The 27,978-nt window shown below is 46.4% G+C and overlaps 1 protein-coding gene across 1 annotated transcript; it reads left to right on the forward strand.

Annotated features, from left to right (window-relative positions):
- Positions 1 to 8,454: 8,454 nt before the first annotated feature.
- Positions 8,455 to 27,971, forward strand: PSMB7 (proteasome 20S subunit beta 7). The gene is made up of 8 exons (XM_042879156.1): positions 8,455 to 8,549; positions 8,629 to 8,722; positions 8,805 to 8,902; positions 9,367 to 9,507; positions 10,495 to 10,610; positions 15,773 to 15,831; positions 26,707 to 26,858; positions 27,730 to 27,971. The coding sequence occupies exons 1-8, from the start codon at positions 8,488 to 8,490 to the stop codon at positions 27,839 to 27,841; spliced, it is 834 nt and encodes a 277-aa protein (XP_042735090.1). The 5' UTR covers positions 8,455 to 8,487; the 3' UTR covers positions 27,842 to 27,971.
- Positions 27,972 to 27,978: the final 7 nt, after the last annotated feature.

The following is a 27,978-nucleotide window of genomic DNA, read 5'->3' on the forward strand; positions in this document are numbered from 1 at the left end:
GCAGCTAGATAAAGTTTAATAAGAGCAGTTACCCAGCAGATAGCAAATTACCTTATTTATGCAAATTACCTTATTTATGCCCGTGCTTCAGATTGAGTTAACCAATTTTTTGCAATGGAATTAACTGTAGTTCCCTGATAGACTTAGAACTAGAATCCAGACCACGGCCTCCAGCCTCACTCCTCTTTATTACAGACAGCATCCTCTCTGCATGTGCAGAGGTGAAGAAAAGTTTCCAGTGCTCAGTGAATGCTGCCTGAGTTTGCAACCTCATCTGCACATGTTCTTTAGGTTTGACTTTGAACTAATTCCTACAATCACACACTATGCTTTGGAAGGAATCAAGGTCGGCTCTAGCAGGCTTTACAATGCTTCATAGGCGTTGTAAAGGAAGAGCAGCAGCTCCAACCACATGAAAGCTGGTACTTGGCATCTGTTTGCTTCTTGCCATGGCAGCAGAGTCATCCCCGCCAGTTCTGGTAATTCATCATTGTATCTGCACTAATTCACACAAAACAAATACTCAAGACAGTCAGCTGTCTCCTTAAGGCATCTGCAGTTCCTGAAGTCAGCCTTCATTCCATACATCTCAAAATCAATTAAAAATAACAAAGTTCTTAGTGTTAAGAGATGTCTGTCCAGTGCAAAAAGACCTTGTCAAGCAGAGGTATGACCTCAGGACAGTAAGATGCTGAAATTCCAGTGTACTTTTAATGCCTGCAAATCTCTTTAATAAGCAGATGAGCAAGGGGCAAAATGTGTCGTGCAGCTTGGGTGATGCTGTCACTCTGAGTTAGCTTATTTATAAATAGGTTGCAATTCTGTTTACACGTAGTCAATTAAAAAAATCAGCTCAGGTGCATTTTAGGAAGTGTTATCCTTACCAGCTAGTAAACCCTGATCTACCACCCTCGAGGCACATCTTTCACACAACCCACGGAAGGGCTTCCCAGCACACGGGCCAGGAACACGTTAATCTTTATAAATCAAATAGTTGCTAAGTGGAGTAGAAAGCCATGTGTCCAAATAAGATGTAGTGAAAAATGGAACAAAGTGATGTGTGTGTCAAAGATCACTAGGTCATGTTGCAAGGCTGTCCCTGTGGAGTTATCCTTCAAAACATCTCCCTAGCCCAGCTGTAGGTGTTATTCCAGTCTGATATTTGTTTATTTTCCCCACCTTTTATTGCACAAAACTGGTCACCTCTCTGACTCAGCTCCTCCTCGCTGAGTTTATTGCATCCCAAATTTTGTTTGAATTAGATTCATTAGAAACAGGGCTTGTCAAGTGCTGACTTAGGAGGCACTGGGAGAGAAGATTCAGACCTACCTCCTGCCCACTAATTATTTCAGTTTCACAAATCCGAAAAACAGTTGCTGCTGTTTGTGCCGATGTCTCGCACTGAAATGAACGCTACAGTTCAGTTCTGCAGTTCAAAGATCCCTTGGTATCCTTACTTATCTACATATGGGGGTTTCCCTTTGCTTCTGCAAGGGGCATTTGCCATAGGGCTTGGGAGGACCTGAAACAACACTCTCCATCCTTACAAACCATCTTGAACTGTCTCACTATTTATTATTCAGGAAGGAAAGTAAAGCAGTTGCTTCTTCTCTGAGTACTTGAAAGGGGACAGTTGTGAGCACACGGGTAAGGATTTGAACCTCAGAATCATAGAATCACAGAATATCTGAGTGGAAAGGAACCCACGAGGATCATTGAGTCCAACTCCTGGCTCCATGCAGGACCACCCAAAATTCAAAGAGAAAAACCTTCTGCTTCCCCAAATTCAGACACTTTCTTGGTGAGTGCAAAGCCCAGATGTCTCTCACACGCCAAAATTAAAACTCCTGGCTGCTTTTACAGGCCACAAATACTTCTCCTTTTCAGTTCACTAACAAAGCCTTCCACTAAATGCCATCCACCCTAGCATAAAGCATTGCAAATTGGCAGTTTGTAACTTCCACAAATTAAAGTCTGTGGCAGATTTAAGGCTGAGAATGGGCCGTCTACCACTGCAATGGCAAGACTACTAATGGATTTCTGAGCGTGTTCTCAGCTTGAATATTTGACATATCCCTGAAACAGACCCTTCTGTCCTTCCCACACCCCTGTAGGCTGGCTGTCCTGCTAACCCCTGCTGGTGGAAGGCCCACAGCGCCTGGCTCTGCTCCTGCGGCGCCCCCAGGTCAGCTGTCTTGAAGAAAGACCCTCAGTATTCAGCAAGAAATTAATCAATATTTGGACGTGTGCACTGCAGTGATCCACTCATGGCACAACTTTCCATTGCTCCAGCCCAGGACATCCCATCTCACTCAGCAGAAGTCATTAACTTGCTTGCTTGTGAACGTTAGCTCTCACATGGACTGAGCTATCGGAGGCATCAGTGTCTGCAAAAATCTACACAATTCATTCACCGCCTCTGGACGAAGACGCAGTGTCACCACTTAACATCCCTGCACACATCACCCCAAAGACTGGTCTGTAGTTACACAGCCAAGCAGCGGGCAGAGAATGCACAACTTTCTCTTTGGAATTTGGACTGCAGATGCCATTTCACATTTCACAGCTCTGCAGAGACACAAGTATGTCCAGCTAATTCTTCAGGTTTGCAAACAAGTCTCTTTATTCTGTACAGTAAAGGTCTGCAGTGACTTGCTTTTGTGGCCAGACACCCACATGTGTGGCAATCCCATTATTTGTCAAGTTCTATTTTCTCTCCCACTCTCCTCCCAAGTCTGTCACATCAGGGCTGACCAAACTTCCTGATGCTACAGTCTTCACATCGAGATTCTGGCACGCTGGGGATACGTGCTTCAGGAAGCGAGGGAAGAGGGCACGAGTTCAAAAGTAGGAAGAGCCCCCCTGCCCAAGGGGATGGAGTGACGCAGGTCTCAGGAGCCTATCTGCACCAGCTCACTGCCTCACACAGCAAAACACGCCGTTCCCCCCGCACCTCCATGCCCGCTGCCAGCGCCGACCTGCCCTCAGCACACAGGTCACACCTGAGCTGCTCGCAGTAGGAAGATGTGTGAGAGCTCTGGGCAGAATATCCGTGCCCCCCCTGCCTGTTCTGTGCCCTTTGTGCTGCTGAGAGTGCAGTTTGAGATCTGCAACTGAAGATCCACAGTAGGAATTACTTTGTAGCATATAGCAATAATATATTACACGCCTGAGAAGATGGAGCTGGTATTTATTTTTGTTTACCTCTGTGACTTTTCTGATGCATAAGAGCTGGAAAAATTCCTCCACCAGCAGAGCAAGTTTGAGACTTGCTGACCAATTCTGTCTGTTCTAGCAGAGAGCTCTAAAAGGCTCAGCTGAGCAGCTTCCAGTTTCAGAACTGGTCACAAGATGTAGCTGAGACTACTTCTGTGGCTGCATAGCTTTCAGGGCCTCTGGAGAGTTCATCCTTTGGGAGAATTTTAAACGTTCAGAGTGCCAAGTATGGAGCACTGCCCAGGGCTCTGCTCTTGCATGAGAAGTGTGCTCCCCATCCCTCCCCAGATGGCAGTGCTTCACCCAGCCCTGCTTAAGCAGTGCACAGCTTCCGCTGCAGCTGCGTGTGCCGAATCCCCCATGGTGCTTCTTGCCTGTGATGCACCACTGATATCTCACTGAAGATCTCTTACTTGAGAAGCAAGCCTTTCCTGCACAACCTCAGGCATAGATTTCCAAAGCAAATGGTCCCGTTCCAGTGTTATTTTGCTTTCTAGACTTGTCTGTAGAGTTAGATTTAACCAGGGTTTTTTGTTGTTTCTGTGTTTTCAAATGCCCAAAAGTCTCAGGGAGGATTGTTCCAACAATCTCTTGCGGACATGCCTTAATCGTGCTCTTCCAGGCCCTTCTCATTGTCTGGGATGAAAGCACAGCGCGGAGCCTCCCCTGCTAATTGCCAGCTCTCTGTTTTGCAGTGACAGGTGCATTGTCTGGAGGAGCAGACTCAATTGTGTCCCCGCGCAGGAGGGCATCGGCTGCTGATGTTAAAAAGCCTTTCAGCGGAGCTTGGGCAAAGCTTGTTATTCAGTGTCATCATTTACAACAAATCTGTGTAGCCTAGGAACTTTTAATAGAAAAAAATGGGAGCTGCCATTATTATTCATCTTTGTTTTTTGCCCAAGCTGCTAACTGCTCCTAAATCTCCCATTCTCCTACCCCTACAGCAGGGCGTTCTGATCCTTTGTGAAACACTAAATCTCTCTGATAACATTTTTCCACGGTCTTCTCTGAAAGTACTTCGCTGGTTTCACCAGATGCCCGCTATGGATCTTCTTTAACCATTAATGTAATGTATGTACATTAATGTAGCGTAATGTAATGTAATCACATTTAGCAAAAACTTTTAAAAATACTGTTCCAGTGAGGTCCGTTATGAAGCAGTGCGGCTGGGCAACATGAGTGAGCTCAGGTTCACAAGCACCCCAAAGTCCGGCTGATATCTGACTCCACTCAGACCCAGGGACAGGGACCCTGCGCCTGCTTTCTATACCAGGGGCCCTGCTGCTCACACAGAGGGAAGGCAGCAGCAGCAGAGCTCCTGCAAGATGAGAGGAATAACCATGAGAACGATGTTAGACACAGATTGCACCTGTCTTTCCCATTTTTCACATTAGAGGGTAAAGCTTTCCATACGCGACTGGTGTGCGACACCAGAGCTCTGGCCATCGGCACAGCGACACGCAGCACGCAGCACAGCGCTCAGCACATGGCCCAGGGCTTTGCTGCAGGAACGTGGCCATAGAGAAACCACCTTTATACTGCAACTACTCATCTCGGGCACAAGATAGAAGGGAGGGTCTACAAACAACTGCCATGAGCAGCTCTACGTCAACTTACAGGAATGCAGATGTTGAGAAAGAGGAAGTGTTCTGTGTCCGGTTGAGCTGTGGGAGTCTCTGCAGTTTTGGAGCAGCGCTTTGGACAGACTGGCACAGGCAGCTGGGAGAAAGTTTCCCCTTCTTTCTGCTCTGTCCCATCCTCTCCTTAATCCCAGATGCAACATCAGTGCATGCATCCAAGGACCAGTCCTGGGAGACCTGGGTGGAGGCAGCGCTGGGGATGCAGGGAACCCTGTGGCCACTGCACCTCCCTGCAGCCCCCGGGCTGGGCAGGGGTCCTGCACCTCCCTGCGCAGGGGCTCTTCCTAACTGAAGCTCTCTTCCTCCTTCCCAATTGTGTAGTTTTGCCAGTTTTTTTTTCTGCCAGAAACTAAATAAAGCTTAAAACTTACTCTACTAATACTACTAACAGAAGGACTGCTGCAATTGTTAACAGAACACGAGGATTTCAGGCATTTGTCCTAAGCAGTATTGACAAGTGATAGACAGCACAATGATGTCAGTACAATAATGCTAGAAAATATCATCAGATAAGCACTGGACTTTCCTCTCTAGCATCCTACAGAATCTAGCTAACAGCAAGCAAAGGGTTCCCCATGCACTTTCCTCATCCCCCTTGTGGAGGGGGATGGTCTACTTCTATCTCTGCCAGCTCCTTTTCCCTATTCAGAAAGTTTTTTTTTTCCCCAGATCTTGGAAACTCACTCCATATTTCAGTGTGTCACCCCTTGACTGTGCCACTCTCCCAGCTTCAGCCTCTTCTTTCAGTTTTTAGTAAACAAACCCTCTAGTATTAGGTCAACTTTCTATTTCCTCTGGGTCTGAACGCCTCCAGATGATCTCTTGCTTTCAGAAACCAGAAGTTATACAACAGAAATTCCTCACAGGCCGCTTTCCATCCCAACCTGAGTGAACACTTCCTTGATTAGCCTGAAAAGAAAGCCACAGGTTGGTAAAGTTTTAGTCTATCTCGTTACAATCTGTCAGAGTTGTATTTAAATTCCTCTGACAGATTCTTGGCCTGTGCATTGTTAACAGATCGTGGTTGAGGCAAGATGTTGGAAATTAGAGTGATTTTGAGCAGGAGAGACACATGGTGCAGTTATTCTCCAGTTCAGTGATTATCTCTACCTGGCTCCACTCCTAACACAAGTTCACCTTGGGACATGACAGTCACTGCTGGCTCGCTGGGGAACTCGTGAATGTATTTGCTGGGATACGTGTGAGACGGCCATGGTGAGGATTTGAGCCCAACAGCACTGTGTGTTTTCTTCTGGACAATATGCATTGCCTCTGACCACAGCCATGCACAGAGTTGGGTGGTGCAGGGACCTGGTACAGCCTCCCATCAGTTCTGCAGGCATTGGGCATGAGGAAATCGGACGTTCTATTGCCTGCAGGACTCTGGAGGACTGTAGAAAACTCAAGCAAATTATACAGTGAAGGGCATCAAACCAGAAACAAAGTTTGCAAGACAACAACTACAAAAAAGCCTGTGTAAGGTGCTCAGAAAATATTCTTAAGACTATCAGTTTTACCTACGTATTGTGGTACTAGAAACAGGTACTGTGCCAGGATGAAAGGAAGAACCAAGTGTTTATCTGAACCTCTGCCAGTGTTAACCAGCAATAGAAGGAGCTCATGGTGCACCAAGACAGCTTTGAATGAGGGAAGAGCCCTACCTGCACATCTGCAGGAGAACCAGCCGCATACCTGAGAGGATAGGAAAGACACTGCATTACTAGAAGGTAAAACAATAATTGTAGGACATCTGCTTGGTTGTCAAGGACCAAGAGGGAAATAAAGCTGTTGTCCCCTCTAGCTAAAACCTGCTGTTTCTTTTTCCCCAGACTCTCAACCACCAACTGCTCCATAGTTTGTATGCCAATCCAATTTTGATGCCTGTAATTCACCCCAGAGACTATTTATTTTAACTTTATCAAGTGAAGAGAAAATCAACTGTGTTAGAATTAAAAAAAGAGCATCTGGCAGCAGGATATTCCTTCTCTCAGACAGCTTCCCAGCCAAACTGGTGTACCGATGTACAGAAAAATGGGAATTAAGTTACCCAAGGGTTGAGAGAAGGGGGAGAAGAAAGTGCAGACTGCAGGTTCTTTGTGTGCTCATCTTCAAGGTGGTCTTCTGCAGTCCGTAGAAATCAATGCTTTCAATATACAGCAAACCACCTCAAACCAGGCAGCCAAACCTTATCTGTGGCCTGCACCACATGGAGGCAATGAATCCATGTGTGGAACACCGTCTGATTTAGCCTGCACCAAAAGAATCCTCCTCGAAACACTGGAGGGAAAAGCAGACACTATACAATAGCTTTGCCCACCCACCCCTTCATCTGAACGGTACACGGATGGGCACGTTCATTGTTAAATAATTCGGAAGGATGCTGCAGACGTGCAGTTTTGATCTGGAGATGTGGGGCTCTACTCTCTTTTTAGGCCATCTGCTAACTGGGTCCCATCCAGAGGAGCCTACAACATGTCTGATCCACTTCAGATGCAAGAATTGCTGCTCCTTCTGGGTGGGCACACCTGCTCCTCTCAGCGGTGCCTTGTACCCTGGATGCTGTGCCCTGAGGATGAGGCACCTTAAGAAGGAAGACATTTGGTAAAGTGCACAGGGAAAGTTTCATTTAGGCAAGAAGCCAACACACTACATCAATTCTTATGGTGTTCCACAGGGAGAGAGGGCTTCACTTAACGGTTTTAATTTCAAGTACGCATACTTCTAGAGTGCATATGAGATATGTGCCAAGCTTTTGAGAAATTTCACTGTGTGTCTGCACTGCTTTCAAATGGGTCCTTTCCTGGGGAGCTGCCACAGGTTCTTGTCTGCGGACATGGTGGGCCGTTCCATTTCCTGGGTCAGCTGCAGGAACAGAAAAGCGAAGGTGGAGGTTTAGAGTAGCGTGCTCAGAAGACACTGAAATAACATCACTGACCTCCACGCACAGCAGGGCTGTGCCAGCGGTAGGAACCGCATTTCTCGTTTCTCTCTCACCATACAACTACGTTAACAGCTCAGCAATTTTAGGTAGGTTTGCAGTTTCTCTTATAATTGTAGATTCTTCAGAAGATCTAAGTAGAAAAGTTTGGATTTCCCCCCCCTTTTTGTCCTTTATTTGCTCTTTCATTTTCTTTGAAAGCCTCAACCGCGGTGCGCAGTGCCGGACGCGGAGCGGCAGTCGAACACAGCGCGTTACACACAGCCGGTGGAAGAGCCGCGGTGCGGGGCCGTCCGGGCCGGCGTTCTGCTGCTCTGCAGACGTTCAGGGCGCTCCGGACGCCCACCGGCCCGGCCTGCTGTCAGACCCGGCGGTCTCCGCAGGTCCCTTCCAACACAGCAGCACCGCGTCCCCGCGCCCCGTGCTTTTCGCAGACATAAATCGAAGCGCTTTATTGCGGCACGCCGGGCTCGCCCACAGCCCCTGAGCCCGAACCGGGGAGAGCCGCGTCCGCGTCCCAGGGCCGGGCACCGCGCGGAGCCTCGCAGGGCGCAGCCGACAAGGCACACAGCCGCCACCGCCATTTCGCGGCGCCGCGCCCCGCCCCAACCCCGGCCGCAGTCCCGGCTCCGCTGCGCGCGCACGCGGCCGCCCCGGAAGCGCTCAGTGCGGCCGTGACGGAGCAACGCGGCGATGGCGGCAGTGTCGGTGCTGCGGGCCCCGAGCGGCGGATTCAGCTTCGACAACTGCGCTCGGTGAGGCGCGGGGCGGGCGGGGCGCGGGGCTGGCGCGGGCGCGGGGCTCGCACAGACCGCGGGGCTCCTTGCGTTGCAGGAACTCGCTCCTGGAGGCCGAGCTCGGGCAGGAGGGGCGGCGGCTGCCCGCGGCCCGCAAGACGGGCACCACCATCGCGGGAGTCGTCTTCAAGGTGAGCGGCCGCGTGCGCCGAGGCGGCGGGGCGGGGGCCGGGGGGGTGCGGAGCCGGGCTGAGGCCTCGTTGTGTCTCGCAGGATGGCGTGGTCCTGGGGGCCGACACGAGGGCGACCGAAGGGATGGTCGTCGCTGACAAGAACTGCTCGAAAATACACTACATCTCTTCCAACATCTAGTGAGTATCGCAGGCGGCTCTGCTGTGGTGGCGTTGGGAACGGATGGGATTTTTAGCTGTGTGCTTTGCCGCAGCGCAGACCGGGGCATGCTCTAGAACGTTAACTGGCGTTTATCAGAATGGGCTGCTCGTTGTTTGCCGTTTCGTTTGCTTTTTGCTTTGCGCGCTGCAAGCGTTGGCTGGCTGGGATGTTGATTTCCTCAGGTTTGCGGTGAGGGAAAGGAGTGCTGGGGCTGCGTGCAGCAGTAAGGCGGCTGTGGTTCGGAAACTGCAAATGGCGCCTTGGGGCGGCAGAGGGGAAAAACAGCAGTTATGGGCGTTGAATGGGCTGGGATAACTCGGGGAGAAAACATAGAAAAGAAGCTTGAACGTGTTGAATAAAGCAGCCGAGCTCCAGTTTGGCCACGTTTGATTATTTGCTTCCCTTCCCCCGCTCACCGAGTGCAACCTGTAATGACTTTCAGCTGTTGCGGTGCGGGCACAGCTGCAGACACTGAGATGACGACTCAGCTGATTGCTTCCAATCTGGAGCTCCATGCACTGTCTACAGGACGACTTCCACGTGTGGTCACAGCTAATCGAATGCTGAAGCAAATGCTTTTCAGGTGACTGAATGCTTTCTTATTTATTAGCTATGCTGTTAAGGCCACCAGCCGTGACTTGTTCTTGTGGTGGGATGTCTGTGTAAGATCCATAACGAGACTTTAGGAAAGATGTAAGAGTTGTTCTTTCCTTCGTAGCTGTTTGAACCGAGATGAAGGAAACAAAGCCTGCAGTATTTTAGAGAGCCTATGCTGCAGCTGTACAGCATAGATTAATATTATTGGAAGGTTTGCTGTTGTTGTCTTGAGGAAAAATTATCTGCTTGTTGGGTTGATTGCGAGCTGTTGTACTATGGCAATTGCAATTCCTATCAGCAATGTGACTTAAAACACGCCATTAAATTGAGGGCACGTTCTCCAAACCTTTAAGTGTTTCAGTATTGTTTTTAATGCTGTTTTTCATAGAAGTAAAAAATACTATTGGTAGAAAGAAAGAATGAAGTGTGTGTACTTGGAGGTTGTGCAAGCTATGGGAGAGCCTCCAGGAAAATAAAATAAAGCCTAAAACCAAATAAAACTCCAAAAAAGCTAAGTTCAGTAGATAGATTCTAATAATTCATCTTAGTTGTTTGATGCTGTATTGCTGGGCAGCTTGCCTTAAGTGTGTCACACGACACAGTGAGCTGAAAAGTTACAGCAGCCAAGAAGATCTCATGGGGGAACGAGCATGTTTTCTTCAAAGTCCCTAATTATAAACTTAATCACAGGTACAGGAATTTCATGTAGTGTTATAAAACAGAATTATCTCCTGGTTAGCACAAACATAACAGCCAGTCTCCTTGCTTGTCCACTGCATGCTTGTTCTGCTTGACAGTGAAATAATCATGTTTTAGTTAATTTCACAGATAGCAAAAGCAGTCTTTGTATTACAGAGCCGTACGTGGTGTAAGCATGGAGAAATTCTCAGATGAGTGCATTGTGGCTTTTAAACAAAAACCCCACTGCTTTATCACAGATTCTCTCAGATTCTCGTGTAAATGTTGTTCCCAGGTATCAAGGCTACATTGGTGCTGCCTTGGTTTTAGGAGGTGTAGATGTCACTGGGCCTCACCTTTACAGCATATATCCCCATGGATCCACTGACAAATTGCCTTACGTTACCATGGGTAAGTGCTGCCTCCGTTGTACTGCAGTGTAAGAGCATTACATCTTCCTGACTTGAGCATTCTACTTTGCTGGCCAGAGGTAACCAGCATTTTAGCTTGCTTTGGGATTAACTATTTCCTTGAACACGTAGTTTTCACTCCTTGCTCAGGAGCAGTGATGGTGGCTTCCTTAGAGCCTGAGAACCAAACCGTTCTTTAATCTACATGATTGCCTTGCTCCTTCCTGTCACTCCTTTGTCTTCTTTTGAGATACTGTTTTCCTCTTCAGCTGGTTTTTCAATTTCTGTGGTCTTCATATTCCAGGGGCAGAGATTGGCTTCACAGGAGGCTTGTTATTCCAGAAGTTCCCATTTGCAACTTAAAAATAATTTTGTCTGTCTTAAGTAAACGTTGTTGTGCCTCCAGTAGTTTGATGCAAGTGTTGAATCCCTTCACACCTGTGTGGATCCTTTTTTGGTGTTACTGCCAGCAGTTTGGGTTCTGAAAATGAAGAAAAACCAAGGCAAACAACAATTCTTGTGCACAAAGCTTTTGCTACCAGTGGTTAGAAAAAGCATGCGAACCAACTTTGTCTATATTTTTATTGGAGCTTTGATATATTGCTTTAATATATTACTCATTCCTCATTACTTCAAGGGAAGGTGTTCTCCTGAAAATGAATTCCTTTGAGATCACTTTCTTAGGATGCTAAAAACTTGGAGAAGGCTTAGAAGAAAGACACTGAGCTTCTGGTGCACACAAGCCAGGTCTGTACGTAGGGTACTTTCTTTTATGGGAAAAGTGGAAAACAAAAACCTAAAATGCTTTAAAGCAGAACTTAGAGAAGTGTCTCACAATGTATCTCATAAAGGTTGAGGAGGTTTTGTGTGAGGGCACCAAGTGTGAACCTGTATGTACCTGTAAGTGTAGTACCTGTTTGGAGAGGTTCTGGCCACTGAACTAACTTGCCTTGCTGGAATTAACAAAGTTATTTTTAACATACAGCCTTTAACAATTAAAGCTTTCCATGTCTTTGGCCTGCACAGCTGTTCAACAGAACGATGCAGTTAACTGTATGGTAAGGAGAACTGTGGTTTGCAGAGATTTCTGCAGAGGTAGTGCTAGACCAATAGATGGTGCCATTACCTTAGGAACTGGTGAATTATTTCCTTGGCAAAATCCGTGTAACAGTCACGTTAGGAGATGCCATTGTTTAGCCTCTAATATAATTATAAAAAAAAAAAAGTGTAAATCTCTGATTCTCGTAATTGCCTTATATCCAATGTTGTAGAAAACTGTAAAACCATAATTGACTTTAAGCTGCCAACTGCTAGTAGTTAATTGCCTGAATACAGTCACACAGCTGCCATTATGTACGTGGTTACTTTTGTGCCTATGTTTTAAAAGATTTAAAATGTGATATTTCTGAGCGTCCTGCCCATTCCTCCTTCCCTCTCCAAAAAGAAACTGAAATAGAAGAGTAAGCTCAATTAGGTAGGGAGCAGACTTTCCTGGGATTAATTTTACTGCAGCTTTAGCTTTGGTTTGCTGTCAGCTGTGCCAGATCTGCCTGGTGATTGCACGTTCCTTCTGTGCAGGATCCCACACAAAGCCCTTCTCAGCACGATGTCCTTTACCTTTCTGCTCCTGGCACCCTGCGTGTGTTTGAGGGAGAGGAGATTTGCTGATGTGTATCAGTGAAAGATGGTGCTGAGACAGACAATGTATCAAAGATCAGAATAGGAACTGTACTTCTATTTCATTTAGAGTATGATTTTCACCCCTCCCCCAGATATTCTAAGGGTGCTTTATGAAATCTGTGTGCGTATCTTTGAACAGTTGTTTTCTGGAAAATGAATGTGATTTTTCTGTTTTTAATGTGCTCAGATATCTTGCCTGGAATATGTTTGTGGATGGATATAGTGATGTCCTCCCTTGCAAGGCAGATTTAAAAGATACTCAGTGCTTATTCAGGAGTGAAAACATCAAATTAAACTGTTTATGCTGACAAAGGACAAAATTGGATTTCAGCAAACGATGCAAGATTGTCTGATTGCTTGGCTTGTCTGGGAAAGCTTCTGGCCAAGAAGCTTATAATGAAATGCATGCATAAAATTAAAGTAGTTGAAGTCTGTAGTTCAGCTTTCGGAAGCAGTAAGTGTGTTCCAGCAGTCTCTGGTGGCAGAAGCCAGTCCCCCGGTGCCAGCAGTGCTCCATATTCATAAATCAGCTCTTCATGCACTAGCAGTGCTGTCCTGCCGAGCAAGCAGCTCCACTGCTGAGCCAAGGCCCCTCGGCCGGGAAGCGGGCTGAAAAATGATCGCGATCGATGGGGCTGTGGAGATCGCCGGGTTCCTACCCAGAGCGAGCGGCGATTGAATAGCAATGAGTGCGGGTGAGTAAGTGCCCTGTCAGGGAGCCCTGGCACTGATGGATGGAAGTGCTAAACACTGCTCTCTGCAGGCTGCGCACATCCTGTGCCGGGGGAGCTGGCAGGTCCTGGCTGATGGGAGCAGGCTGTGCTAAGCGCTGAGAGCTGCCTGCTGGTGGTTTGCCCACGGGCCCAGTTCTCTGGGAACGCAATGATGGCTGCAGACCACAGTGGAGGAGTCAGCTGGCTGTTCTGCAGGTATCGACAGCTACCTGTGCCTGTAAATCGCATGTTGAAGTGGCGCGGCTCCTTGTGTAAACACCAGTCGAGGCTTTTAAAGTCACTTCCAGTCAAATACAGGAGGTTTTTGAATGATTCGGTTGTGAACGCTTAGTAAATGGCCCGTGTTTCTTGAGGAAGTAAAGCAAACTCTTATGGTGTCATAAGTCTTCTCATTTGTGCTGATCATTAGACTGAAAAACACTTGTCTCCAAGTAAGCTTTGCCAATTTGTGTAGTTCTTCATGGTTGATCTTTTTAGCAGTCAATGTTTCTAGGTCTTTAGATGTTAGATTAATACTTCCCAAGTATTCCTCTTCTGGAGGTGTAGCTCACAGAGCGTGTATGCACAGGACATTCCTTGGAATCGGTGCAGTGCTTCTGCTTGTGTTCCCACAGCCAGGTGGGTCCAGGCTTCCCCAGGTGTTACAGGTGGGTGCATGGTGTAAGTGTGCTTCAGAGCAGCTCCTGTGGCCGTTGTCGAACAGCAGACGTGTTTTGGTGGAGGAGTGTGTGTGTATCTGTGTTTCTAAAGGGCAGTTGTTAAAGCTGGTGCTGGTAACAGAATTTCCATTGTGATGTTCAAAATGACAAAAATCTCTTCTTTCAGAAGATGTGGTGCTTCTGCTAGGGCTTTTTTTTTTTTAAGGAAATGCAAAATTGTAAGTCTTTAGTGTTTGTAACTAGTAGAAGAAAAGGATTTTTAGATGTAAATGTTTTCTTCTAGATACCATCAATTAAGACTTTTGACAGCTCTCTACAAACCTCTGTTATGGGATTGTCTGCATTTATTTAAAGTTAATAAATGTGGTGGTTATCTCATGTATCACAGCATGAGCTGCTGTCCTTTCCTTTCCCCTTCCTCCTGGAGCCTGCTGAGCTCTGTCCGCTTCTTTGGTGAACTGCTTTTAAAAAGGAGCTGGAGGAATAACTCCAGTCTGTGCCACTTATGGAATAGTTGGAGTGTTCCATTACTGGTTAGTTTATCAGACACTGCAAGTCTTGAGAAATGAAGACCATTCTTTCGTAGCTCAGTGGTTTCAGTGTAGGAATTTGTCAGCCAATATCTGTCAGGTTTTCATTCTGGCAAAATATTTTAGGCTTCATAGTCTCAAGGACGCCTCATCTGAGGGTGCCGTTGTTTCTATGCTCTGGTTCCAGGGTTTCCCCTTCTGCTTATGGTAGGCCTTCAGTAGGGTGCCTAAGGAGCATGGTCTTAAAATTGAGATCTGGTCTCAGAACCCTCTTCCCCTTTTGTTAGAGATACTCCTGCATTATTCTGCAAAAGGAGTCGTGTTTGAAGTCCCATGTTTGTTCTGGAACGCGCCTCGTTCTGCCCTTGTTGCAGGGATCAGTGCAGCCCTTTTATTTGGCGGTTTGTTCTGTGATATCAGCTGTTTTTATAAGCAGTTCATTTCTGCTATTACCTGCTTAAAAATCCTTTTTATTCCCAGCTTCAGCATTTAGAAAAAGGAGTCACGTATTGCTCCGAGGTGTGAATGAATAGTCATTGCCTGTAATACAAGTACACACTTAGAGCGTCCTACTGCTTTTAGATGTGATGTATTTGGTACTGTAAAGGTAATGATCCTCAACCACAGCAATATTCTGTAACAGGAATATCTGTCATATTCATTGGGATTACCATGTTCATTGATTTGTGTCTGTAAATCTGCTGTTTCTACCCTTTAAATTTGATCTATAATTGGGCCTCCTTAAATGGTTCAGATAAGGTAGTCTGTATTTTCTCAACAGTGTCGCTGTCAGCTTCTCCTTTTTCATTATACATTCAGCAGACTTGATAAAATCAGCAGGACACCTCATTTGAAACTGTTTAATCGCTGCCTTTTTCTTTCACTAAACCATTGAGGTGGTCAAGCGATATACACAAATCATTTTAAATAGAAAATACGGCTTTCTCTGTGACCCAGCTAAACAGATAGCAGTATGCAAAACAAGTTAAAAAGTAATAAATGCCAAAAAATCTTCTAATTGGAGTAAAAAATGGCAGGTAACTTTGTTCGCTCCCCAAAAGTAGCGCTCTGAAATATGGTCAGGGCTGCAGACAGACGAGAGCTCTTCCCGAAGGTTCTGAACAAAGCCGGTCTGCGGTTCCAAATGGCAGTGTGCTGCTTTCTGTGTCAGTTCATGGGTGTAAGAGTGCTGATGGCACGTGCCGTTGAGTGCTGTGGGTGCAGCCAGGCTCTGCTGTGGTTCTGTGCCTGCAGTGCTGCTGGACAACAGCAGAACCCGTGTTCTTGTCTCTGCCATCTGCTCTGCCAGAGCTGAAAGTAAAACGGCACGGAGCGATGGGAGCAGAGCTGGGCAGGAGCCCTGGGGCCGTGCTGGGAGCAGTGGAGGTTGGTTGGGCTGCAGCAGGTCGGTGCGCAGGTAGGCTTTGCCTACGTGTGCTGCTTTTGTCAGCTTTTCCTTTAAAACCTGCCAAATAAGTGCAGAGAACCAAACTCCTGTGTCTACATACAGTATCTCAATGTATTATTGCCTACATAAATGTCCCAATTGTGTTGCTGCAGGTTCTGGCTCACTGGCAGCTATGGCTGTTTTTGAAGATAAGTACAAACCGGACATGGAGGTAAGAAATGTTATTAAAACACGTGTTTCTTTCTGAGTAATACTTGGTGTTAAGATTTGAAGAAGTTTGAGGCTATAGAAAAGAAGTTCAGTCTGCTGTAGCACTTTAATGTATTGATGTCAGCTTACTGCAGAGCTGTAAAAAATTTAAGGATGAGGTGGATTTTAAGAAATGAATAATTTCTTTCAGATCTACGTATGGAAAAGCTCGTGTGATTTTAATGTAGATGAAAAACTTCAGGAATTTAACAACCTTAGCATAGTCAGTTTTGCTGTTTTTCCGTTGGCCATCAGTCCATCTCTTTTTATTTTTTATCTTTTTATTTTATGCAACTCTTAATCTTTAAAAAAAAAAAAACAACATGATTGCAAACCAACAAAGTGTTGAAGTGGTTTAGGAAAGTCATTGGATTTTGGGTTGATTGGGTTCTGAACACAGAACTAGCAGCTGCTTTCTTACTTTTCCAATCTACCTAAGAACTGATCAGTGGGAGATTTGCAAGGTTGTGAGTTGTGTTGTTGCTGATGATATGGATCAAACCTGAAAGATGTTCAGGTTGGTTGGGCAGTCTTCCAGTAGCAGAACTGCTGAGCATTCAGTAGTGAGCAGTTGTTTGGTGCTTCCCAGATGTGGCCCTGTGCTGTTTGTCCCATATAGCTGTAGGGGCTCATGCCTACCAAAGCGCAGTAATGTGTCTGTGTTGCCTCAGTGTCTTGGGTAAGATCTGAAGAGACTTCTGGCCTTGACGATATTTGTAAATGCTGTCCAAAAAATGGTAATCTTTAAGTAGGCACTCAGTATCTTCTGCTGCAGCACTGCAGGAGGTGCCTGACAGAAGGAACCGCTGGGTGTAGATTTCCTGCTCTTCTTTTTTCCCTTTCTACTGCTGGGAGAATGGCACAGCCTCTTTTCCAGCCTCTTGTGTGACTGCGCACTTGGCACTTGTGTGCTATTCATACTGAAAGCAGGGATACAAATCCTTGGAATCAACAGCTCCAGCATAATAGTCCCCTTTCAGGGACACAAATGTCAGAGAGCTGTGTGATGGAACTGAAAATCTTACCTCATTCTCAGCTAGTTCTCGAGCTTGTATTTTAAGTCATTCTTTGTGTAAGAGCAACCAAAAAAAGGCACCAAAAATTGGTAAATTTCCAACTTTTCCTACTTAGAAAGGTCATCCTAATTAAATTGCCTTCATGCGCAACCATAAATGGCAACAGATACTGCTGAAACAGGCGTGTAGAAACGCAGCGCACCAATTTGAGGCAGATATTGAGATCTCTGAGAGCACCTTAACCCTTCCTTTGTCTTCATCCGACGTTCTTTGTCTGATAACAGGGCAACCATCTGAACATCCACACCGGTGGAGTTTCAGGTGCTCGAGTCCAGCCCTGTTCTTCAGCATCTCTTCGTGTGTTGGCTGCCATCTTAAAATATTCACCTTCTTGTGCCAAATGTATTTTTCCAGTAACGTATCCAAATAGCGTGGTATTTCAGTTGGAATTAAATCTGAAGGACGTTGTGTATTCTGTAGAAAATTTGCTGTGAAATGGCGATGATGAAGTTCAAATTCCTGCAGATTAATTTAATGCAGTGGATGGATATTTTGCTGCCGAGATCAATGCTGCTTTCTTGTGTGCTAATTGTCAGAATATCTTGCTAAGGCTACTGGAGGGGAGTGGTGTGCTGCAAGACCATCACATCACAGAAACATGATTCAAAGGCAAACTGTCCTGCACCCTCTGGTATCGACTTGCAAATTAGCATCTGGAATGTAATTAAACAAGCTTAATGAAAGTAGCAGCTGAATACTACTGGAAAAGACAATCAGCTTTTTTCCCTCTGATAAATATTCTGTACTATTGAAGCTGATCACCAAACACATCGTGTGAGCGCAGTTAAAAAAAATTAGCATTTATTTGAAGAATAGGAACTGTTTTTCATTCTGTTATGCTTTTGGCATGCACTGGTGTCCCATGAGAGCTGTGCCACAGCAGATAGTGCACAATATTTATAAATCCGTGACAGGCAATAATAGCAACTTGAAAAATTCTTTTGCTAGAATTTCAAGTTGAGAGCTGCCAAAAGCTGAGAGGATCAAATCTGCAGTGGCAGCTGCTGTGCCCTACAGTTAGAATCATAGACTTTGAAGATTCTCAACTTAAAGAAAAGGGGAAAAAAAAGAAGAAGAAAAAAAAAAAGACTGCAGGCTTAGCCAATTTTTGCAGGTTTCTAGAGCCCTGGCTCTCTGCCTTTTGAAGATGAGTTGCTGAAGCTTCTACCACTGCCTGAGGCATGCTAACACCAGCAGGATGTGTTTTTTTCCACAGACTTAGTGTGTCTTCAGATTTAAGCAGCACACGCTTTATCAGTGCCAGCTGTGATGGTCCTTTCCCTGGTTGCAGTGCCGGGAGATGATCTTTACCCAACATCCTTCAGAGAAACTGCTAAGATGGATGGTGACGTACACAAGTGCCACTTCTGCAGTCTGATTTATGGAGGCATGTTTCATTATGAAGCAAGTGCTGGCCTCTAGAGGAACCATTATAGATTGCTGAAGATGTGAACACTTTCAGCCCTGAAGGCCTGTAGATGCTTCAAAAATGTAATGCCAAGCACCTAACTACTGTGGAACAATATTAATCTGTCATGTGGGCAGCTATAGGTCTGCTTTAAAAAACATAAGTGGAAGAACAGCGCTTCTAATAGAGTGGTTTGAGCTCAGATCTTCCGTTGCAGCCAATTTTTCTTTCAGGAGAGTGGCCACATGGTTTTTAAACCTCAGTCAGAATTTGCAAATGCATTCATGCCTTCCGGTGCTGAACAGCAGTGAGGAGATATGGCAACCATCGTGATCCAGGGGAAAACTCGGTCTGCTGTGGTAAATGCTAGAATGCAGGCTTTGTCTACATTGTGGTTGTTGAATTTCTGGGGAAACTGGGGGGCACTGTGTATTTTATCCTGGTATTTGACTTTTTTGGGAAGGAGAAGTTTTTGTCTGTAGAAGAATAGCTCGATGTCGTGCAGCTCTGTGTCGCCATGGATGAGTCCGTGTGGAGCAGGCACTGCTGCCTGCCTTGGCTGCGTTTCAGCAAAACAGCCAGGTCAGTAAGAAGGGGATCTAAAAGGAAGAGAGGGAGAAGAAGCCATGGAAAATAGAGCAAGGAGGTACACCTTGATGTGATGAGTTCAGGGGCACAGAAGAGGTGGGGAAAATGGACAGAGTTGGAGCCTGGTAGATATTTGTAATTGTAACTAAGGCAGATTGCTGCAAAGATACGAGATGATATTTAGTCATTTAAGATACCATTTTTTTTTAGCATGGCATTAAGAGGTGATGAGTAAAAACCAGAAGCCTCTGGAGGGGCAGGAAGAGATTTCATGGGGTGGTTGTGCTGCTGCAGCTTGGGTGTTGCACTTGTGCTGCCCAAAAAGTGTCCATCTTCTGCAGCCTGCCCTCGGAGTGGAGCTGTGCTCCTTCACCTGCTAGCAGATTGGGTCGTTCTGCCTTTGCTAACTTGTTTGGTTTTGACAAACACAGGTTGGAGTGCAGCCTTAGGAGCAGGTCAACTGGCAGATTTGGGTAGCCCTCTGTGGGAGAAGCAGTGAGCGGTCAGAGGTAGCAGCTGTGGCTGTCAGAGTAGGTGTGCTCACAAGGAAATTGTAGGGGGAAAGAGGGCTGGAAGTCCAGTGCTTAGGCCCGGCTCTCCTAGTGCAGCTTTGTTCCTGGCATGGCTGCTGTCATTGAGAGACGTGAGGCCAGTGCTGTGTCCCCATGACAGCTGTGATGTAAAGGATGCCTTCCTCCAGGCTCTGCACCAAAAGCCTGTGTTGTACCAAAGGGAAGGCTGCAGAAATGCCACTTTCACCACGTTGACTACATATCACACATTTATTTTACAGAAATAAGCATCAGACATAGTACAGAATTTTATAAGAATGTGTCATTTTCTTCTGTTGTTGAACAGGTGACACACAAACCATTCTGTTGTATTTCCTACTGCTCCTTGGTAGGGTGGCATTATTTTCGTTTATTAACTACTGGCAATAACACAGCTATTTTTGGAAACTGTCAGAACTCTCTGATCTCCAACAATAGTTGTCTCATCAGTCTTATTTAGGCTGCATCTGTGTGATTCAAGGCTCAAGAGCAATGACAAGCTGCATATGAATGCTGTATTCATTAGTGATGGTGATCAGAATGCCTGTGTCCCACCACAGGGCTCAGGTGTGCGGGCTGCAGGCTAATCCCACCAGCTGACACCACCAGCTTTAATGACTCTGGAAGGTGACCGCTTGCTGGGAGGTTTGTTGGCTGAACTCGGGCAGCAGACAATAGGGATCAAGCCAGGCTCTGGGAGGTAAGCTGGAGAGCCTGCCTGGGATACTTGAACCTGTATTGGTGTGAAACACGGAGATTAAGGAAATGGGGGGAAAAAAAACTGATTCTGTGAACAAAAATAATTACTTAGATATATAGAGCACATAAATACTGTATATTCCATTAGCAGTGACAGTAATGGAGATGGTTGGCTGCACATCTCCGCTGCCTTGTGCTGACGGAGCTCGCTGGGATGGGGTCTGTTGCTGTCCATGTGTACCTGTGTTACTTTCTCCTTGGGAGACCTGGATTTCTGTGCATAAACATCAGGGTTACTGCAGTCAGATGGGAAGCAAAGGCTTTCTGTGCTGTTCTGTTTCATGGGTTAAAATTACTGTACGCTCACTCAGTTTCTGCATGGTGTGTCAGACGTTGGTTCTGTTCTCACTCTCATGGCATTGCGCCTTGCGCTGATTGATTGCTGTTGTAGGACTGTTGGATTTAAAACATTCTGTACCACTTCATAGCTGGGCAGGCTTTGAAATGGCTGAAGTCACTGGAGACGTGTTTTGAGGTGTTCCTTTTGAGTATATCAAAGTACAATTTCTGTGCAGAAATCAGATGGGATCCATCTGGTACCAGCAGAGCGCCAGAGCATGTACCTCTGCTTCTCCATTTACAGGCACATCTTGCCTTGGTTTAAATGGGGCCTTGCTGCATGACCAGGGGCAGCCGTTGCTTCACCTCTGCAAAGTAATTCTTAAACTTTGTGCACAGTAGTGTAGATAAGCAAGTCAGACACAGGGCTCCATGTTAGGAGATCATTTCAGTGCTGGGGGAGGCTGCAGGACAGGTCATTATTTTGGATGCATTTCTCAGGAGCAGGCGTTCTACCTTAAATTGCTGGGGTCTGTACGTCTCCCACAGCTGCAGAGCCGGAGCCCAATGGCTCCAAGTGCTCTGGATGATATTTTGGGTATTGCGGAGCCGCTCGCGCAGTGAGGACAGCCAGGAAGGAAGGGAGGTGAGGGGTGCTGCCCTGTGCTGGTAGGAGGCTGTGCACGGCCTTGCTGCGCTCGGGGCGGCTTTGGTGCTGCAGGGCAGGGCAGCGGAGCAGCCCATGGCACAGCCTGCAGCAGCACAGCCTGTGGGATTTACTGCTCCCTTACTGCGGGGCAAATTTGTTTTGTTCTGAGCACCGCCCTCCTGGACACCAGGAGCTTCTCCCGAGTACAAGCGATAGATTAAATGTGTTTTCCTATTAGTTCTCACTTCAGAGTCTGGAAATAGCATTAGAAGAAATCCTGCGGCTGTGAGAAGAGCTGGTGATTTAATTCTGTCCGCAGACGTTGTGCACGTCTCCATGTAAGGAATGAAATATAGGAACCGGTGCTACCAAACAGTAGTTCCCAGTCATATACGTTTTTTGCCTTGGCAGGTAATTTGGCATAAATTGTTAATGTAAATCCAGGTTAGTGGGGAAGACGTTATTTTACTAAAAAAGATAAACTGCTGATTAATTCAGTATAGAACTCAATTACAAATTGAAAGTGTCTCTGCGGGATGCCAGTACCCTAAAGACAGCAGATGTTGAATTGATACTCCAGCATATTTCACACTGGTATGAAATATTAACGTGGTTTATTGTGGTGATGTGCTGTGCAGTGCTGGGGAGGAGGAGCTGCAACGAGTCGGTGCGTGCAGGCGGCCGTAGCGATGGAGCAGGAAAAAATGGAATTACTGAGAATCGTAATGAAGGACTTTGGTTTATTTTATTTGAAAAGTTCTTACAAGAACGTTTAGGAAAACAAATATTTTCTGTAACACATACCTGCGTTTCTCACAGCAAAGCACATCAGCTGCAGTGCAGGGCAGCCAACCCATCGCTGCTCCTCAGCAGAGCCTGCAGCGGTGTGGCCGCTTCTGGGGCAGCTTCCTGGTCTTTAACAGCTGCTCAGAGTCCTGAATACTCCTATGGATGATATTTGAAGGCACGTCTTTCTTTACAGATTCTGCTTTCCACAGTACTTCAGCCTTACTTTGTGGCTTTCCAGAGAATCAATGAAAGATGGTGGGGAAGGAGAGGGAGCAGCTGGAAGGACGGGCCGCTTCCAGAGCGTGTTCACTGTTGGAGATGGAGGGAAAGCAAGCTGTTTTGGTTGTCTGCTTGTACAAAACACGTTCATGAAACAAAGTTTATAATTCATCTGTTTAGGAGGTGCTGCTTGGCACCTGCTTTATGGGGAAGGTTTGTGAAACCTGCATGGCTGAAGGGACGCAGCCCGTTCCAGCTCAGAACAAATCTGTTCTCGCTCCGTGGGCTCTTTGGGTGTTTCCTTACAAGTGAGAAAGCAAAGTGCTTTTCTTCTCAGTTCTGTTCCCTCTTTGGAGTTAGCACAGATTTTAGCATCGCTTCCAGTTATGTATTGATCTCTACCACAATTCCTCCCTCCAGACAGACTTGCACATCCTCTCACATGCTGCAGCCTGCCGATTACTCTTCCGAACTCTAATTATGCTTCTGTAGGTGCTTATGTCCTTCAAGAGGTATCGCATTCCCAGCCTCCAATTCCTGCCCTCCAATTCCCACCACTTCTCTACAGATTTTTTAATGTGTGTATTTATTTTTAACTATCTCATTCCTTCCCAAAGCTTCTGATTTCTTCCCTTTCCGGCCTGCCAGCCCAGGAGACTCTTCCTTTAAGTAGGATGAGTGACAGAATTCCAACAAATTTCATTCTGCTGTAAAAGTCAGTTTTTATAATGGCTTTTCTTGCACCCTATGATACTCACTGTGTACTGATATTTCAGATTCTTGATGAGGCTTAGTGCTGGAGAGCAGCACAGCATATTGGATACCCAGAGGATACTGGTGACCTGCAGAAGGCACTCATTTGTTTTTGGTAAAAAATTAAAAAAAAAAAAAAAAAAAAAAAAGCTTTCTACAGTTTTAAATCTGGAAAAGATGTCGTGTTTGACTTGTGAAGTTATAGAAGTGCTGCTGCTGAAGCAGTGCAGCCGTTCCCTTCACTGCTGTAGGCAGTGATTAACTTGTGTCAGAGCTGCTGGCACAGGCTGCAGTAACGTGAGGTAGAAATATCCACATCTGCTGTGGAAAAGTCTGTTCCAGTAGTACTTGAAATCTGGAAATTGCTTAAGTGAGAGGAGAAACTTGATTCAAGTCATATACAAGAGTAATGTGTAAAAGTTCCTTATTGGTGCTGTTTGGGACTTGTGCCGTGGCAGCAGTGGAGAGGCAATCCATCAGTTCTGAGTGTCTACAAAATGCAACTCTCCAGATAACAGGTTTAAAGTAAAGATTTAATACAGCCTCTATGTACTATGATGCTGCAGTGACAGTTTAAAACTCATTCTCTAAATCTCAGCAGACTTTATAGCTAGCAGTGGGCCCATATAAAGCTTAATGGCATTACAACACATAAATCATCTTTTAAAGATGCTACCAGTAGCTCCAATATTAAATGCAGACAATTGTCTGTGTTATAAATAATTTATCAAACACCGTTTCAGATTGGCCCTCCACGCTGAGTTATTTATTTTAGCCTTTACTGTGCTATTCCTGAGGCACGCTTTGAAAGATCCATTACTGGTCAGTTTAATGAACTTGGGGTCTGCGTTTCCCCCTCAAGTACTGCGCTGCATCTGTGGTGACCATTACAGGACTGATCTGGACCTCTTTGCGCCTTTTACAAGTGCTGCCCGTTTGTCATGGAGTGGTAAATGGAGCTGCACATTGGAGTCCTGGGACACATTGTGTGATGCAGTGATGGAGACAAACAGATAGCTCTATAAAGTGCTGCTCGTCACCGCTGGCTGGTGCTGCACTACATCACTCTTGCTGTAATCTCATTTAAGAAGCAGCGTGGACCCGAGAGAATGATATTCCCAGTTAGCTTGGTCTTTGCAGCCGTAAAGTAGGAAGTGCTCCTTTTATATACTCTGAACTTTTAGGGTTTTTTAAGATTAATTATTACAGTGACTCCTTCTGTCCCCGTCCTCAGGACTGTGTCAGCACTTTTTCCAAGAACCCCCTATTTCCAGACAGTAAAGCAGCAGTCTTTGCTGGAACTTCGTATGCAGGATCTCTATCAAGAATTTCTTACTTTATTTTTTTCCTCTCGTGGCTATTCTGGTCATCTTTCTAAATTATGGAAAGGGGAGGAAAAGCAAACAGCTCTGTGGCAGGGTTTTCTATAACTAAAATTACTCCGGGTTCACGAGCTGGGCAGCACTCCATCAGATCAAAGAGCTGAGGTGACATTTTGGGCTGTGCTCCGCAGCGCAGCAGGGCTGCAGTGTGGGGACAGCTGAGCTGTGGTGACTGCGGCTTTGGAACTATTTTGATAGCAGCAGGCTGACAGCACGTTCTAAAAAGGAGAAAAAAATGTGGCGAGATGACACTGCAAGATTTTCACGTTGCTCTAAGAAAAGATTGAGTTCAAGGGGGATGAAGCACCCACCAGCCTGCTGTGCTTTTCCTGTGCTGTGCTTTTGCTGTGGTGCTTCTCTTACACTAAGCTCATAGAATGGGACAGAGTAATTTTGGCTCTGCCATCGGTTAATTTTAAAAATGAATTTACAGCCACCTCGCCGCATGGAGCTCTTTGCTGCGTGTGCCTGTGCTGTGGCACCAAAGCACTCTGAGCAGCTCTGCGGCCGCAGGACGGCGTTGTGCACAGAGCTGTCCTGCAGGAGCAGGTTGCTTCGGCTGGAAGTGCAGTGTGGTGGTGGAGGTTGTTGGTGTTGGAAGAGCAGGGCCGGTAGAAATGGATGCTATTTCTGTAGTTTTGCAGAGAAGCCTCACTGCTAGCCAGTACCTTAATTAAGCTGTCAGAGGAGCACTGCTGCTATTAACGTTCTTGCATAGCAGCCGGTGCAGAATGTGGGTATGTGCTGGCAGTGGCTGGTGCTGAGGCTGAGCCGGGTGCTGCTGCTGGGCGCCCTGTGGCTCAGTGCCCTGACACTGCTGCTCTGTGCACGGAGCTGAGGCCTGAGGCCTTTAACATGAGGCAGACGGAGGAGCTGGGTTGGTCGAGGTGAGTGGGGGCAGCTGCTGTGCTGCTCTGCACCGAGGGCAGATGATGACTGGGATGGTGGGTTAGGGTTAGGTGGGAGGTGATGGGGTAAAGCTGGGAGCAGAGCTCTGTGCTTGTGGGCTGCATTCAGCCTCCCTGCCACCCGCAGCGCACGTCTGCATGTGGCCTGCCAGTGTGTCCCTTATGTGTGCAGGAGAGAAGCTGTGCTGGAGGCAGTGAGTGTGCTGTGTTCTGGTGCTCTGGAGCTGCTGAGGGGAGTGGGGCTGCAGCACGGGATGGAGGCACAGCCAGGCCCTGAGCCCCCAGCCCCATCCCCTGGGCTGCTGCTGGGCACCGAGCAGCTGGTGCTCTGATGGGGTGGGCTGCCTTCGTGTGACTGCAAGCACTTTTGTGGCAGCTGAATAGATGCCATAGGAAGGTGGTTTTGCAGCATTCCCCTGTGCTCGCAGTCATCGCTTATAGTGTAAAATTAAGGGTGCAATAGCGCTGTCAGACGATTTCAAATACTGCTGCATCTGACCTATGACTTTCAGCAAGTTGCTTTTGAAATGAAAAGCCTTCCTTGGGAGCTGTAGAGGGAGCCAGTGCAGCTGGAACAGCCTGGGCCAGGAAAGAGCTTATGGGGAGCATTAGAACTTGGCTGAGGCCTTTGGGGACAGGAGAGTGACCACAGCTCTTCTGCAACACTGTAACTCAGTTTTGATGGTTCTGAAATACTTCTCTGTAAAAGACATTAACCTGGATGTGACTGTTTGTCTAACAGGACGTGCTGTCCTGTTTCAGACTATGTAGACAGCTCCTAAACCATGAAAACCAAGAATGGTAACCCACCAGAATGCATTTCAGCTGCTGTGTTGCACTTTTACAAGAAAGCAGCTGATACAAACCTGTTAGAATGGGAATCTTGGAGCTTTTGTGTGTGGTTCGGTCAGCACCTGCCTCTAAATTCACTGCACTTGTGTTCAGGACTGGAATTAGAACTACTGGCTGCAGTTCAGTCTGGAGCTAGGCTGCCTGCAGCACTGTTACTGTTAAGATGAGCAGAATGTATTGTGCAAACCATGCAATATTCCAAAATCATGTAAGTAATTTTAGTACTGCAAAGGATCAAGTCGTCCCTACCTGGGGAAGGCAGTAACTGAACTAGTATGGGGCTTTACCTTGTGTGCAGCTGTGACAGGGGGCACAACAGGGAACCTGTACATATGTGCAGAAGCCCTGATGATAAAACCCACACGTTTAATTTCTCCATTAATTGAGACAAAAACCCTGTTTCCTTGACTGTCTTTACTAAATTGGATGTGTCTGTTGTAAAGGGGGAAAGAGGTGGGTGGTGAGCAGGAGGAAGGCAGCCCACTGCTCAGTATGCTGTTGTTCAGCTCTGTAGTGCTTAGCTCATTTACTGTTGTGAGAGCTCACAGCTTCCACTGTCACATGGACAAACATTTCTGTGAAATGCCAACACTTGTGCAATGACAGCTTTCTTAACTTGTCCAGGAAGAAGAAGCCAAACAGCTTGTGAGGGATGCCATTGCAGCTGGCATATACAATGATCTGGGCTCTGGCAGTAACATAGATATCTGTGTTATAAGCAAGAACAAGTTGGATTTCATCCGTCCGTATGACGTGGCCAACAGAAAAGGCGAAAGGTTGGTATTTCTGAAGCTGTGCATTGTCCAAGGCTGCTCCCAGCAGTTCCTGTTTCCCATAATGCTGAATTTGGGCAGTCAGCAGATGCTACATGGGTGTGCTGAATTTCAGCTAATGAAGAAAATAAAATTAGTGGCTGCAGTTGGCAGGTGAGTAGAGGCTTAGTGGCATCTACAGGTAAGTGAAAGAAATTAATTGCCTGTCAACTCCACTGCGTTGAGAAACTGCCTTTGGAATTTCAGGCAGTTTGAGAGTGAAGTTTCACATCTGGGACTGAGCAGAGGCTTACCACTCCTGGCTGCCAGGAGAGTGTGTTACACCTTCAGAGCCACATACGGCTTCGCTGTGCCATGCAGTGCTAAGTCAGATGCAGCAACATTTCTGAAACGTGGCTTGGTTGCAGGCTGGCTTTGTATTTAATGCTGTGTTTGCACAGAAACCCAAAGTTAATACATTAGTAAAATTAATCTAGAGCTGAAAATGCTGGATGTTGTGTTGAGGGACATGGTTTAGTGGGAGCTATTGGGAATAGGCAAACAGTTGGACTGGATGATCTTTTAGGTCTTTTCCAACCTTGGTGATTCTATGATTCTAAAAGAATTAAATATGCTTTTTCTTTGAGCAAGGAACGACCAGTCCAGTAATGAAATCCAGCTTATTTCTTTAATGATGCGAGTCTTAGAAATACTAGGTTAGCTGAGGCACTTGTTGCCAGCAGTTTAGATTTTGCAGCAACGGCCGTGCCTCACTCACTTTAGACTACTGCAAGAAACTTCCATACCATGACCAGCTAATCAGTTCTGGCCTTTCAAATGAGTTTTCCTAGGCATTACCATCTCCCAGATTAACCCTCCTGCTTTCATTTACCAGGTATGGCAGGTACAAGTGTGAGAGAGGAACTACTGCTGTTCTCACAGAGAACGTAGCACACCTGGAAATTGAGGTGGTGGATGAAACTGTACAAACCATGGATACTTCCTGAGCATCACATGCAGCTGCTGTGTCACTGAGGACACACACGAGGTGTGTTTCACTTTTGGAAGCCTTCCTGCCCGGAGAGAAACATGCGACCCACACTGAATAAATAAAGAGGGGTCTGACCATTCTCTTCACCAGTGT

The sequence above is a fragment of the Lagopus leucura genome, unplaced genomic scaffold (genome assembly GCF_019238085.1).
Source record: "Lagopus leucura isolate 7727_CA_CO unplaced genomic scaffold, USGS_WTPT01 Super-Scaffold_100022, whole genome shotgun sequence".
In the NCBI taxonomy this organism is placed as follows: Eukaryota; Metazoa; Chordata; class Aves; order Galliformes; family Phasianidae; genus Lagopus; species Lagopus leucura.

What these genes read in the sequence shown, in the direction of transcription:
- PSMB7 (XM_042879156.1), top strand. Translation starts at nt 8,488, where the DNA reads ATGGCGGCAGTGTCGGTGCTGCGGGCCCCGAGCGGCGGATTCAGCTTC. An exon ending in TCGCGGGAGTCGTCTTCAAG is followed by an intron (nt 8,723 to 8,804) that starts GTGAGCGGCCGC and finishes TGTGTCTCGCAG; the next exon opens with GATGGCGTGGTCCTGGGGGC. An exon ending in ATTGCCTTACGTTACCATGG is followed by an intron (nt 10,611 to 15,772) that starts GTAAGTGCTGCC and finishes GTGTTGCTGCAG; the next exon opens with GTTCTGGCTCACTGGCAGCT.